At 42.6% G+C, this 15,061-nt stretch overlaps 1 protein-coding gene across 3 annotated transcripts in view; it reads left to right on the forward strand.

The window, feature by feature from the left end:
* Positions 1-15,061, forward strand: part of LOC106560365 (desmoplakin) — a 43,261-nt gene that overhangs the window by 22,738 nt on the left and 5,462 nt on the right. The window contains exons 14-22 of one of the 3 annotated variants that reach the window (XM_014123215.2): positions 1,482-1,789; positions 1,917-2,095; positions 2,308-2,446; positions 2,677-2,870; positions 3,171-3,333; positions 3,423-3,506; positions 3,615-3,722; positions 4,029-4,127; positions 12,586-14,412. In XM_014123215.2, the coding sequence (XP_013978690.2) occupies positions 1,482-1,789; positions 1,917-2,095; positions 2,308-2,446; positions 2,677-2,870; positions 3,171-3,333; positions 3,423-3,506; positions 3,615-3,722; positions 4,029-4,127; positions 12,586-14,412 (3,101 nt within the window). The remainder of the gene's footprint in view (positions 1-1,481; positions 1,790-1,916; positions 2,096-2,307; positions 2,447-2,676; positions 2,871-3,170; positions 3,334-3,422; positions 3,507-3,614; positions 3,723-4,028; positions 4,128-12,585; positions 14,413-15,061) is intronic. The other 2 variants (XM_014123216.2, XM_014123217.2) reach the window with 2 other exon arrangements.

The following is a 15,061-nucleotide window of genomic DNA, read 5'->3' on the forward strand; positions in this document are numbered from 1 at the left end:
AGAGTAGATATGGTAGATACATAGTTACAGTAGAGATACAGTATAACGATAGTATAGATACAGTTGAAGTCGGAAGTTTACATACACTTAGGTTGGAGTCATTTAAAACTTGTTTTTCAACCATTCCACAAATTTCTTGTTAACAAACTATAGTTTTGGCAAGTCGGTTAGGACATCTACTTTGTGCATGACACAAGTAATTTTTCCAACAATCGTTTACAGACACATTATTTCACTTATAATTCACTGTATCACAATTCCAGTGGGTCAGAAGTTTACATACACTAAGTTGACTGTGCCTTTAAACAGCTTGGGAAATTCCATAAAATGATGTCATGGCTTTAGAAGCTTCTGATAGGCTAATTTACATAATTTGAGTCAATTGGAGGTAACTGGATGTATAATGTGGATGTATTTCAAGGCCTACCTTCAAACTCAGTGCCTCTTTGCTTGCCATCATGGGAAAATCAAAAGAAATCAGCCAAGACCTCAGAAAAACAATTGTAGACCTCCACAAGTCTGGTTCATCCTTGGGAGCAATTTCCAAATGCCTGAAGGTACCACGTTCATCTGTACAAACAATAGTAGGAGGGAAAAGGGGGAGGCTTGCAGGCCGAAGAACACCATCCCAACCGTGAAGCACGGGGGTGGCAGCATCATGTGTTGGGGGTGCTTTGCTGCAGGAGGGACTGGTGCACTTCTCAAAATAGATGGCATCATGAGGAAGATAAATTATGTGGATATATTGAAGCAACATCTTAAGACATCAGTCAGGAAGTTAAAGCTTGGTCACAAATGTGCCTTCCAAATGGACATTGATCCCAAGCACACTTCCAAAGTTGTGGCAAAATGGCTTAAGGACAACAAAGCCCTGACCTCAATCCTATAGAAAATTGGTGGGCAGAACTGAAAAAGCGCGTGCGAGCAAGGAGGCCTACAAACCTGACTCAGTTACACCAGCTCTGTTAGGAGGAATGGGCCAAAATTCACCCAACTTACTGTGGGAAGCTTGTGGAAGGCTATCTGAAATGTTTGACCCAAGTTAAATAATGTAAAGGCAATGCTACCAAATACTAATTGAGTGTATGCAAACTACTGACCCACTGGGAAGGTGATGAAAGAAATAAAAGCTGAAATAAATAATTCTCTCTACTATTATTCTGACATTTCAAATTCTTAAAATGTTGGTGATTTTAACTGACCTAAAACAGGGATTTTTTTACTAGGATTAAATGTCAGGAATTGTGAAAAACTGAGTTTAAATGTATTTGGCTAAGGTGTATGTAAACTTCCGACTTCAACTGTATATAGTTGAGATACAGTATCAAGTCCATTACAGTGAGTAGAGCATCTTTCTCACTGTAGGGGACAGTATGCTCCTCTATTCTGCTGTGTCTCTGCACCTATGTACTCTGAGTGCATGTCAATAATCTGTTGTACCTTTACCATACAGCATATGACCTCTAACTCTATGTCCCTAGCTGCACAACAGACCGCCAACGAAGGGAGGATCAAGGCAGAGGAGGAGGCTAGGATACTGGTGGTCAATCAAGAGGAGGCAAAGAAGATAGAGGAGACCAAGATAGTGGAGGTTAAGCAACAGGATGTGAAAAAGGGGGTGGTTAAGAAGGTGAAGAAGAAAGTGGTGGTGACGTCACACAGCCTGACGGAGCTGCACACGCTCAGACAGCGCCTGGAGGAGGCGGAGGCGGGGCTTACCCAGCACATCCATATCTGTCTGGGAGAGGACGGAGCGCACGACTGTGGCCTGAGGATTAGCCAACTAGAGGTACACACACACACACATGGACGCACGCACACACGGATACAATATACTGTACAATCCTAGGAGTACTACTGTGTATGTAGGGTTAGGTTTGGGCATGTGTCTATTTGTGTGTGTGTTTTTTCCCCAGTCTGTACAGAGGGATGTGAACTCTATCCGTGAGGAGTACCAGCGTCTGAATGAGCATGTTCTGAAGGAACTAGAGGGCATGACTGACTCTGACAAGGCCACGTTCTTACGCAGCCAACTCAGCCTCATCAACGAGAGACTGGGCAGTCTGGACGGGTGCTCCGCCGCCTACCTACAGAGGTAAACATTATGCTGTGTGAGCATACACACAGCCTGAAAGGGTTCTCTGCAGAATACCCATATAACTACTCCATACACAGACAAACTCATCCATACACACACTCATTGCTCAAATTGAACTAATTTGTTCTGACGAATCCTCTCTCTCATTCTTTGCATCTCTTTCCCCGTCTCTTTCTCTTCTCGGTCCTACCTCCCTTTCCCACTCCAAGGCTGCGGGCTCTAAGGGCCCTCCTGGAGAGTGAGTCCAGGGCTGAGGACATCATTAAGGTCCACGAGGCCAGACTGACAGAGAAGGAGACCACATCCCTAGATCCTGCAGAGGTGGAGGACTACAGGTCCACTCTGAAGGTAACAGTTACTGTTTGAAACACAAGCCCCAACATTTTGGGAATGGGAGTGTCTGTCACAGCAATGATTAAGCTGTGTGTGGTGCTCCTAGGCTAAATGTTCCGTTGTGTGTAAATGCTTTGAAGTCAGTGAGTTTTGTGGTTATTACTATTCCCGGTATGTACTCTGTAAAGGCCAGTTAGCTTTGTGATTCAAATCTCAGATGTTCTGTTGTGTGTGTGTGTGTGTAGAGTATGAGGGCAGAGCTGGAGGGGAAGAGGGACATCCTGGTCTCCATGGAGACTGAGCTCGGGAAGGCGGTCCACTGGAACGGCCAGGTGGGCGGAACCTTCCACAGGTGTGACGTGGACCTGTCCAGATACAGTGAACAAGTCACCCAGCTGTCTGACCGCTGGAGACGCCTCCAGAGCCAGATAGACTTCAGGTATACAGACCTCTCTATATCTTATCTATGCACACCTTTTTGGTTCCATATCTCACTCAGACATTTATCTCAGTCTCTAGCTGTATCTGTTTTGTTGTCCCTCTGACTTCTGTATATAGAGTCCTGTTCTCCATACATATTCACCTTGTGATGTGCTGTACCTCCTTCCTTTACTTTGTGATGACTTCAAACATTTACTATTGATGACCATTTTTTTTTTTTTTATATATATATATATATATATATATATATATACCCAAAAATATTTTTTACCTGCATCTCTTGCTTTTCCTCTCTCAGACTGAGGGACCTAGAGGGGTACCAGGGGCGACTCCAGCAGTACACCACCACTAGCTCAGTCCTCAGTGAGTGGATCGGTACTACGCGTCAGAAACAGGACGCCCTGCAGGCCACCAAGATAGACAGCATCACAGCCCTAGACGAACACCTCAACCAGCAGAAGGTCAGTCAGTCGGTCAGTCAGACAAACAAACAGTATAATTGTTCAGGGCAATATAATCAACATATGGAGGTTTTTGTGTATTTGTCTAGGCTCTGAACTCTGAGATCAAGGTGAAGAGAGAGAGTGTTGAGAGTGTTCTGAGAGACACTGACGCCTGTGTGAACTCCATCAAGGTAAGGGCTTTCACATCGGCCCATGTATTACTATACCCGTCATAGTATAGTAATGTACTGCTTTTCCTGCATTCTATTCCTGTGAATTGAAGATATATTTGTTTTCAGGATTATGAGCTGGAGTTGGCTTCATACAGTGCTGGTCTAGAGACTCTACTGAACATCCCTATGAAGAGGACCATGCCACAGTCTCCTTCTACTCAGCTCACAGAGGAGGTAACAATCATAGCTCCACCAAGTCACTCAAACATATACTGTTTACTTATACAGGTACATACACTACATGTACATCTCTGTTACTGAGTGCCTTCAGTGTCAAGGTGAATCTAGCCTCATACATACAAACTCTGCTTTACCCCGGGTTAGAAACCCAGTAAACAGGTAGACCTGCGTCCCTAGTCCGGTGTATTCGGTGCCCAGTATGTTGTTACAACTGAGTTGATTGTGTGGTTAGGTAACTTTGTGTTACTGAGTAGTTGGTATGTTTCTGTTATTAACTGTGTGCTGTATGCCCTCTCCCAGGCTACTCTACTGCAGACCCGTTACATCGAGCTGCTCACTCTGTCTGGCGACTACTACAAATACCTGGGAGAACTACACAAGAACATGGAAGAGCTCAAGGTACTGAGAGGAACCACACTGACTGCCTGTAGAATCAATCTGTTCAGCTGTTTTTACAACGATGAGCTTTTAGACCTTCTGCATTATAATTTCAAGTTTATTTTCCATGATTTAATGAATACATTTGAAATCTTATTCAGCCTTATAACTGGTAAATCTAACATTGCATTATTATTATATTAAATCTAAAATATTAGTTATGTACTAAGGCATCTAAAGTGCTATTATTTTGGTTGTATATGCTCCTTAATATTTTGCTGTGCAACCTGCATGTAATAATAATGTTGTAATAATAGAAAACGGATCGTTTTTAGCCCAAACAGTTCCAAAGATTAATTCATTTACCCAAGTATACCTCCCCACCCGAAAACATGCAGAAAGTGTAAAAAGATTTAACGGAGGCCATTACCACTTCAGGAATAATTACTTTTTTAGCCCTTGCTAATGAATTGAAGTTGAAATTATTATTACATTCTAAAATATGTGAGAATGTGGACATCACCTGACTAAATAGATTGGATGCATGGCGATTTTTCTGTAGACTATGTGGCCGACGCAGGCACACATAATAAAACCATGAATAGCGGTAACATTAATCTCACCATTTGAATCTCACCATTGCTGTTTTTATCATGAGAAAGTGACCAAAAAACAGGTCATTTTTTTAATGGAAGGATTTGTATGGAAAGCCAAGTTGAAGCCAACATTAGGTTGTCGTCCTCATAATAACCACACCTGGTTTTACCGCAACGGAGTACTGCAACACCCTTCAATTGAAGCGGCGGGAAACAAACGAAAGTGGCCACATCTCACAAAAACGAATCAAAAATAAAATTACAGATAATTATAAGGGAACAGGAGAATTTATAAATTGGCTACAATAATTACAATAACTTTTCAAGCACCAAATTGAGGAAATGTCAGTTTTTCAAGGTAATCCTATTCTAGTACTTGAATTTCGGAACTCTAAATTCAAGTTCAAGTAGGCTACTTCAAGCCTCTTGTGTTGTTTACAATTGCAGGTCAAAATGTATTTTTCATGTCATTTCATTACCAGATCATATTGTCAATAAGCCCACTAGGCTATGTAATTTGTTGTCATTATATCCAGAATACTTAATAGGAATAGCTTTGGGGTTGCACAATAGTCTATCCTACACAATTGTGCACAGTAAACTCAGAGGCACAAAAACATATGAAAACATGAACTCAGTACCTTGATGCTTTCTCTGTTAAATCAAAGGAGACCCTGCTGTAAATCAAACAGACAACAACATATGATCAACATCAATTCACTAGGGATATTAGATCAAATGTGGATCCAGGCACAACTGTCTTTCCTGGCGTAACAAATTAGACAACAAAATATTCAAACACTTTTTTTCCAGCACTTGCCTGCACTATCAAAACAGCTGTTCGTCACTTGACAGACACCAAATGTGCATCCAACAAGTATTATGCATAATTATTGAAGAACCACATTCATAACATTATTGATTTAGGTGTTAAGTATCAAGGCAAGGCGACTCTTTCGGTTAGAAGAATTTGATTTTGCAATGCATACATTATTTTAGAAGCCCATGAAAAATGTTTTCACCCTGTAACATAAGGACACAAAATGTTATGGAGTTACACTGCATTTCTGAGATCTCTATACAAAAAAACATAAGAATCCTGGATCTAGCTGTCTTACAAGGTTCAAGTTCAATGTCTAATTTAACTGATTAATACTTAATATATTACGTACAGCTGAAGTCGGAAGTTTACATACACCTTAGCCAAATACATTTAAACTCAGTTTTTCACAATTCCTGACCTTTTTAATCCTAGTAAAAATTCCCTGTCTTATGTCAGTTAGGATCACCACTTTATTTTAAGAATGTGAAATGTCAGAATAATAGTAGAGAATGATTGATTTATTTCAGCTTTTATTTCTTTCATCACATTCCCAGTGGGTCAGAAGTTTACATACATTCAATTAGTATTTGGTAGCATTGCCTTTAAATTGTTTAACTTGGGTCAAATGTTTCAGATAGCCTTCTGCAAGCTTCCCACAATAAGTGGGAACAATGGCCCATTCCTCCTGACAGAGCTGGTATAACTGAGTCAGGTTTGTCGGCCCCTTTGCTCACACACGCTTTTTTCAGTTCTGCTCACAAATTTTCTATAGGCTTGAGGTCAGGGCTTTGTGATGGCCACTCCAATACCTTGACTTTGTTGTCCTTAAGCCATTTTGCCACAACTTTGGAAGTATGCTTTGGGTCATTTTACACTGCTGCTACTCTCTGTTGTTATCATCCATGCAAAATCACTTTAATAACTCTACCTACATGTACATATTACCTCAACTAACCGGTGCCCCTGCACATTGACTGTACCGGTACCCCCCCTGTATATAGTCTCACTATTGTTATTTTACTGCTGCTCTTTAATAATTTGTTACTTTTATTTCTTATTCTTATCCCAAAAAATGTAAACTGCATTGTTGGTTAGGGGCTTGTAAGTAAGCATTTACCTGTTGTATTCTGCACATGTGACTAATACAATTTTATTTGATTTAATAGGCTCTAGTGGGAACCAATTTGGAAAGATTTTGGGGTGGGAAAGGGCATACTTAGTCAGTTGCACAACTGAATGCATTCAACTGAAATGTGTCTTCCGCATTTAACCCAACCCCTCTTAATCAGAGCTGCGGGCAGCTGCCTTAATCGAAATGTTCAAAGATACTGAACAAAATATAAACGCAACATGCAACAACGTCAAAGATTTTACTGAGTTACAGTTCATATCAGAAAATCAGTCAATTGAAATAAATAAATTAGGCCCTAATCTATGGATTTCACATGACTGGGAATACAGATATGCATCTGTTGGTCACAGATACCTTTAAAAAAAGGTAGGGGCGTGGATCAGAAAACCAGTCAGTATCTGGTGTGACCACCATTTTCCCCGTGCTTCACGGTTGGGATGGTGTTCTTCGGCTTGCAAGCGTCTCCCTTTTCCCTCCAAACATAACGATGGTCATTATGGCCAAACAGTTCTATTTTTGTTTTATCAGACCAGAGGACTTTTCTCCAAAAAGTGATCTTTGTCCCCATGTGCTTTGCTGGGGAGGCAGGTAGCCTAGTGGTTAGAGCGTTGGACTAGTAACAGGAAGGTTGCAAGATCAAATCCCCGAGCTGACAAGGTAAAAACCTGTCGTTCTGCCCCTGAACAAGGCCATGAACCCACTGTTCCTAGGCCATCATTGAAAATGAGAATTTGTTATTAACTGACTTGCCTAGTTAAAGGTTAAAAAATACATGTGCAGTTGCAAACTGTAGTCCAGCTTTTTTATGGCGGTTTTGGAGCAGTGGCTTCTTCCTTGTGGAGCGGCCTTTCAGGTTATGTCGATAGAGGACTCGTTTTACTGTGGATATAGATACTTTTGTACCTGTTTCCTCCAGCATCTTCACAAGGTCCTTTGCTGTTGCCTGGGATTGATTTGCACTTTTCGCATCAAAGTACGTTCATCTCTAGGAGACAGAACGCGTCTCCTTCCTGAGCGGTATGACTGCTGCGGGGTCCCATGGTGTTTATACTTTCGTACTATTGTTTGTACAGATGAACGTGGTACCTTCAAACGTTTGGAAATTGCTCCCAAGGATGAACCAGACTTGTTGAGGTCTACAATTGTTTTTCTGAGGTCTTGGTTGATTTTCCCATGATGTCAAGCAAAGAGGCACTGAGTTTGTAGGTAGGCCTTGAAATACCTCCAATTGACTCAAATGATGTCAATTAGCCTATCAGAATCTTCTAAAGCCATGACATAATTTTCTGGAATTTTCCAAGCTGTTTAAAGGCACAGTCAACTTAGTGTATATAAACTTCTGACCCACTGGAATTGTGATACAGTGCATTATAAGTGAAATAATCTGTCTGTAAACAATTGTTGGAAAAATTACTTGTGTCATGCACAAAGTAGATGTCCTAACCGACTTTCCAAAACTATAGTTTGTTAACAAGAAATTTGTGGAGTGGTTGAAAAACGAGTTTTAATGACTCCAGCTCAAGTGTATGTAAACTTCCGACTTCAACTTTAACGACAACTTACACTGCCATAAATGCAAGGACAGAAAAGTAAATGTTTTATGTCACATGATTTTGGACAAATCCGTCAAGACACCAACCATGATAAAGGTTTAAATTAACTCGTATGTTTTCTTGAATATAGCTATGATCCCCCCCATATATCTTAATATAATGACAGAAATGTTTTTTGCATGTTATTATCAATAACTTAACAGCTGTAACAAGTTGTTCAGTGTAGGAAATCCTCACTGATACCCTAGTTTTATAGAAAGACCAAAGTACACAAAAAAATACACATTTCTTATATTTGTCCCAGACCTCAGACTTAGAACATCCAATTTTGTTATTTTCAGATAAAAAAAATGTTATTTAGAGAGCTAAAACCTGAAAAAAATTGAGAGAATCCTAAACCTGGAAAAACAAAACCAAGAAAATGGATGGCATGGATAAGAGCATTTGGCCAGTAACCAAAAGGTTGCTGGTTTGAATCCCCAAACCGACTAGGTGAAAACTCTGTCAATGTGCCCTTGAGCAAAGTCCTTAACCCTAATTGTTCCTTTGTCGCTCTGGATAAGAGCGTCTAATAAATGACTAAAATGTAAATTTGTGACAAAATGGAATTAGGCAAAAAATAACACAGATTTTTTAGGCCCTAACTACAGTGCATTTGGAAAGTATTCAGGCCCCTTGACCTTTTCCACATTTTCTTACGTTACAGCCTTGTTTTAAAATTGATTACATCGTTTTTTCCCCCTCATCAATCTACATACAATACTCCATGATGACAAAACAAAAAACGCTTTTTATTTTTTTGCTAATTTATATATTTTTTAATATCACATTTACATAAGTATTCAGACCCTTTACTCAGTACTTTGTTGAAGCACCTTTGGCAGCGATTACAGCTTCGAGTCTTCTTGGGTATGATGCTACAAGCTTGGCACACCTGTATTTGGGGAGTTTCTCCCATTCTTCTCTACAGATCCTCTCAAGCTCTGTCAGGTTGAATGGGGAGCGTCGCTGTTTTCAGGTCTCTCCAAAGATGCTAGATCGGATTCAGGTTCTGGCTGGGCCAATCAAGGACATTCAGAGACTTGTCCCAAAGCCACTTCTGTGCTGTTTTGGCTGTGTGCTTAGGGTCATTGTTCTGTTGGAAAGTGAACCTTCGCCCCAGTCTCAGGTCCTGAGCGCTCTTGAGCAGGTTTTCATCAATGATCTCTCTTTACTTTGCTCCGTTCATCTTTCCCTCGATCCTGACTAGTCTCTCAGTCTCTGCCGCTGAAAACATCCAAACAGCAAGATGCTGCCACCACCATGCTTCACTGTAGGGATGGTGCTAGGTTTCCTCCAGACGTGATGCTTGGCATTCAGGCCAAATATTTCAATCTTGGTTTCAACGAGACCAGAGAATCTTGTTCCTCATGGTCTGAGAGTCCTTTAGGTGCCTTTTGGCAAACTCCAAGCGGGCTGTCATGTACATTTTACTGAAGAGTGGCTTCTGTCTGGCCACTTAACCATAAAGGCCTGATTGATGGAGTGCTGCAGAGATGGTTGTCCTTCTGGAAGGTTATCCCATCTCCACAGAGGATTTCTGGAGCTCTGTCAGAGTGACCATCAGGTTCTTAGTCATCTCCCTGACCAAGGCCCTTCTTCCCCGATTGCTGAGTTTGGCCGGGCAGACAGCTCTATGAAGAGTCTTGGTGGTTCCAAACTCCTTCCATTTAAGAATGATGGAGGCCACTGTGTTCTTGGGTACCTTCAATGCTGCAGACATTTTTTGGTACCCTTCCCCAGATCTGTACCTCAACACAATCCTGTCTCGGAGCTCTACGGACAATTCCTTCGACCTCATGGCTTGGTTTTTGCTCTGACATGCACTATCAACTGTGGGACCGTATATAGACAGGTGTGTACCTTTCCAAATCATGTCCAATCAATTGAATTTACCACAGGTGGACTCTAATCAAGTTGTAGAACCATCTGAAGGATGATCAATGGAAACAGAATACACCTGAGCTTAATTTGAGTGTCATAACAAAGGGTCAGAATACTTATGTAAATAAGGTATTTCTGTTTTTCATTATGGGGTGTTGTGCGTAGATTGATGAAGAAAAAGGATTTTAGAATAAGGCTGTAACGTTACAAAATGTGGGAAAAGGGTCTGAATACTTTCTGAATGCACTATATGTAGAAAGCTTAATATTCCACAAATGACTTTGTAATTTTAATGACTGGTATTTCTATCAACTTTTTTGCTTTTCATAATAAACAAATACATTTACAGGGTTACCTATTCGTTTCTCAATCGATTAGAAAAATCCTAGTTTCTGATGCTCCTACATTTAATTGTGTGCTCCAAACTTATTTAAGTTGGGAATAGGGCTGTTATGGTGATCGTATTACCTCCACACCAGCGGTCACAAGCCATGTGACTGTTTAGTCGCGGTAGTTAGGCTTCTCCAAGCTCTGATGCTGCTGATGGTCATTAGTAGCCTACCAAACTTGCTAACTGCCTGGTACTCAGCACTCTATTGTCCCTCTAATCACTCTGACATCAATGCTAATGTATTTGAAAATCGAATCAAAAACTTCATGAGAGCCTATGAGCTCATGTTGCGCAACATTTCTATAGGTTATGAAATTGCATGAAAAATACAGAGTGATGGCCTCTATTAAAAAGAGGATGATCCCATCAGCTTTCAATAGGCTAGGCCTACTATATTTATTTCTCAACTTTCCTAATATTAAGCACATTGCTTCTCTTTACAACAGGAGTATAGCCTACCTGGCTGGCATGAAAATGAACCACGGGAAAAGTGTCCTCCATTCACTATTTAAGTGCATAGATTACATTTATTTTTTTCCCCTTTCCCTGATTCGAGACAGGTGCATGATAATGGTCCATTCTAAATCAAAATAAATTTCACACATATACTAAATAATATATGTAAAGACAAGAATAAATCCAGAAAAGGCTGATATTGTCGCCCATCAGATGATCACTTGTGAATGATATATTATCACTTGTGAATAATGCCCAGCTTGTGTGCAGTAAGGCCAGAAATGCATACCTTTTTTTTGTGCTACTATTTCAAATCATAGTCACACACCTCATGTAGCCTAGCCCATAGGCCTATATGGTTTGTATCACAACTAAAGTGGCCAAATAATTTCTATAAATTAAGTACATTAAATTGGCTTTACAACAGGTGTAGAGCCTAACTTGCATACATACGCAGAGCCTGAGTTTGAAGTTTGATCATTTTCCCCATGAAAATGCATCTTTATAATAAAAGCATTACATGCATAATCACATTTGTGGTCACATTTGAAAATTGTGTTTTCCCAGTAATGGAACATTTGCACTTACTGTATGCTGTAGGAGCATTGCTGCGCTTATAATGTGAAGAAATAGCCTAATAGTTTATCAACATTTTAAGCTAAAAGTTCTGACCTGTTGCGTCAGCCTCACTGCATAAAAAAGTTTTTTTTTTATGCTAGTGGTTGTATTAATTTGGAATCTACCTCATCCCACAACTGTCCCAGACTATGTTTGGAATATTTATTTCTCGCACAGAATAGGTCAACTTTCGTACTATGGGGGATAGTAGATTGACATAGGCTAGTGCTTTTGCTGTTCGTTAGGCTTACTCATCTTGTTGGTTGACGAAAAGTAAATGTGGACAGTTCGTCCAATATCTTTAATATGCACCTCTGAATTGAATAAGGACGCTCACAGTTGCATCCCCGATGTGTCTGTCTTCACTTATAGCCTGTGAGAAAGACCCGATCACGTGACGGGTAGCCATGTGAGTGAGAGGTGCTTCGAGCATACAGCCGGGAGAAGGGAATTATAATTATTATATTCATCCCAAGGGCACAACGGCCACTGGCCGCAAAAGGCATGGATTCTTTTAGGGTTACACAAAGGGGATGCCACCGGGAAATTCTAGGCATTATCAAGTGCTTGTCAAATTGTGAATGGGAGACTGATGAAGTGTGTACAGCCTGCAAAAAAACAAAGCAGAGCTCATGCCTTTCATGCAACTTTTTTCAAATCATCATTAGAGTTGCATCATGCAGCCTTAGAATGTATTAAAATTGAAAAATATTTAGCCCAATGTTTGGATCACAACTACAGTTACATAAATAACTCTAAATTAAGCGTGTATGATGTGCTTATGTTAATTTATCAGTCAATTACTGTGAGACTGGCAGTTACAGTATTTGCTTGACAATCACCAGCTGACTAAATTTCATGACCGCCACAGCCCTATTTTGGAGCACCAGTGCTACCAATGATTATTTTTTTTAATTTAGAGCCCTGCATGTACTTCCTCCACTTTACCTTACACCTGGACCCGAATCCTTCCTTCTCCTCCTCTAGATGCGTAACACCAGGATCGACCTGTTGGAGGAGGAGCTACGGCTCCTCAAAGAGGATATCAGGTACCGCAACACTAAGAACAGTTCTCTGGAGGAGGCGTTAGCTCGCTACCGGCTGGAGCTGTCCCAGTCGCAGGAGCAGCTCCACTCTGTGGAGGAGGTGAAGAGGAGCAAGGCCCTGCAGTGCAGCGTCACCCAGGACTCCCTTGCTTCCACACACAGCCAACTGAAGGAGCTGCAGGAGCAGGTGGCCCGCCTCACCTCCATCATCGAGGAGGAGAAGAGGAAGAGGATGCTGGCGGAGGAGCGCTACAGGGAGCAGCAGGAGGAGCACGAGCAGGTGCTGAGGAGGAGGCAGAAGGAGCTGGAGGAGGCCAACTGGGCAAAGATGGAGGTGGAGAAGAGTGTGGGGGACCGGGATAGGGAGGCGGAGAGGCTACGGAGGCAGCTGGAGGAGGAGGTGCGACGCTGCAAGGACCTGGAGCAGGAGCTGTCTAAGGTAAGGAGCCAGTGCAGTGTGGAGATCAGTAAACTAAAGCTCAGCTACGAGTCCCAGATCACCTTCTGCAGGACAGACATCCAGCACCTGTCTGCCCAGAGGGAGGAGGTGGACCAGGGCATCAGACTGCAGTGTGATAAGCTAGAGGCCGAGAGGAGAGACCAGGAGGACCAGCTCAGGAGGCTAAAGGTGTGTCTGAGCCAGGCCGAAGAGCAGAGGAGGAGGGCCGAGGAGGAGGCGCATGCTCAGAAATCTGTGGTCACAGAGGAGGTGCGGAGGAGGAGGGAGCTGGAGGCTCAGGTGGAGATGTTAGTTAGGGAGAGAGGGGAGGACAGTAATCAGTATAGAGAGGAGGTGTCAGAGCTCACAAAGGCCCTGAAGGAGAGGAGCGGCCAGCAGGTTCTCCTCACACACAGCCTGGAGGAGGAGCAGAGGAGGAGGAGAGCCCTGGAGGAGGAGAGGATCAGGCTTGAGCTGCTCCTGGGGGAGATTCAGGCCAAGCAGGCCTCCTACTCCCAGGCTGTCACCCGGGTGAGAGAGTTGGAGGAAGAGCAGGTTAGCATCAGTACAGAGTTTAAGAAGGAGAATGGTGAGAAGAATAAGGCAGAGCAGAGTGTAACCAGGTTACAGGGACAGGTCAGGGAGCTGCAGGCCACGGCTGATAGGCTAGAGGGGGAGGCAGAGGCCCTGAGGAGAACCAACCAGGAGGAGGTGACCAAGAGGAGGCACGTGGAGACAGAGCTCCAGAAAACCACCCTCACCATGCGGGAGTACACCAGCACCATCGCCACCCTACGCCGGAGCCAGGAGGAGGCCCAAACCACAGGGAGGAGGGGAGAGGAGGAGCACAGGAAGCTCCAAGTGGAGCTGGAGAGTAGGTTGAAGGAGTTCAAGGCCTCCACTGAGCGCCTGACGTCCCTGAGCTCGGAGCTGAAGTCTCTCCAACAGCAGCTCCTCCAAGAGCAGGCTAAAGTCCGTGAGGCAAACATGCGCAATGAAACACTCTACAAGACCATTGAGGAAAAGAGCCTGGCACTCAACGAGAACTCTGTAGAACGGGAGAGACTCCAGACCCTGACCCAGACACTGACCAAGGAGCGACTGCGGCTCGAGGAGGAGCTGAGGGGAGTGAAGCACGAGAGAGAGGAGTTGCTGAGAACCAGGCAGGGGGCTGATGATGAGCTGGTGTCCCAGAACACTGCTCTGGAGCTGCAGCTAAAGAGCAGCTTGAGAAGCAGCGTGGAGACCCAGATCCTCGTGGCAGAGCTCTCTTCAGAGAGGGAGAAACTCAGGATGGAGATAGATCAAGTCCAGAGGCAGGCCATGGAGGTACTTGTCTTGGACCTTTTAGAGGTTCATGTCGGACTGTTCTGTGTTTCTCTAAATCAAACTATACTCCTTCAGTAAGTCTTAGTGGAATAGGCTTTAGGCTGGCTGTGGACAATGCTTTCTCTTGCATGCTGAAATACCTCCTGTTGATACCTTTAATTGTTCTTTGTTTAGTTTTTTGCTCTAATTAGATTGTGAAACACATACAAGTTATTCTTCTATGATGGAATTTGCAATCGTTAGATAAAAATAAAAAAATCATGCAAATGCAATCTCTGCTTCCCCTTCTGCCTTCTCTCACAAAATTGCTGTCCCACCCACAACTATACTCTTAGAAAAAAGGTGTTATCTAGAACCTAAAATAGTTATTCGGCCCCCTTTGAAGAACCGTTTTTGATTCCATGTTGAACCTTTTTGGGTTCCATGTAGGACCCTTTTCACAGTCGGTTCTACATGGTACCCAAAAGAGTTATACGTGGAACCAAAAAGAGTTCTTCCTGAAACAAAAAGGGGTTTTCCTATGGGGACAGCCAAAGAACCCTTTTTTTTCTAAGAGTGTAGACGCTTCTTCTGTGATTGACTAATCAGCATGCTTTTTTTGCCATTGCTTGTTTTGTCTACAATGATCCACAGTGTCTACATCATCACT

The sequence above is a fragment of the Salmo salar genome, chromosome ssa10 (genome assembly GCF_905237065.1).
Source record: "Salmo salar chromosome ssa10, Ssal_v3.1, whole genome shotgun sequence".
Taxonomy (NCBI): Eukaryota; Metazoa; Chordata; class Actinopteri; order Salmoniformes; family Salmonidae; genus Salmo; species Salmo salar.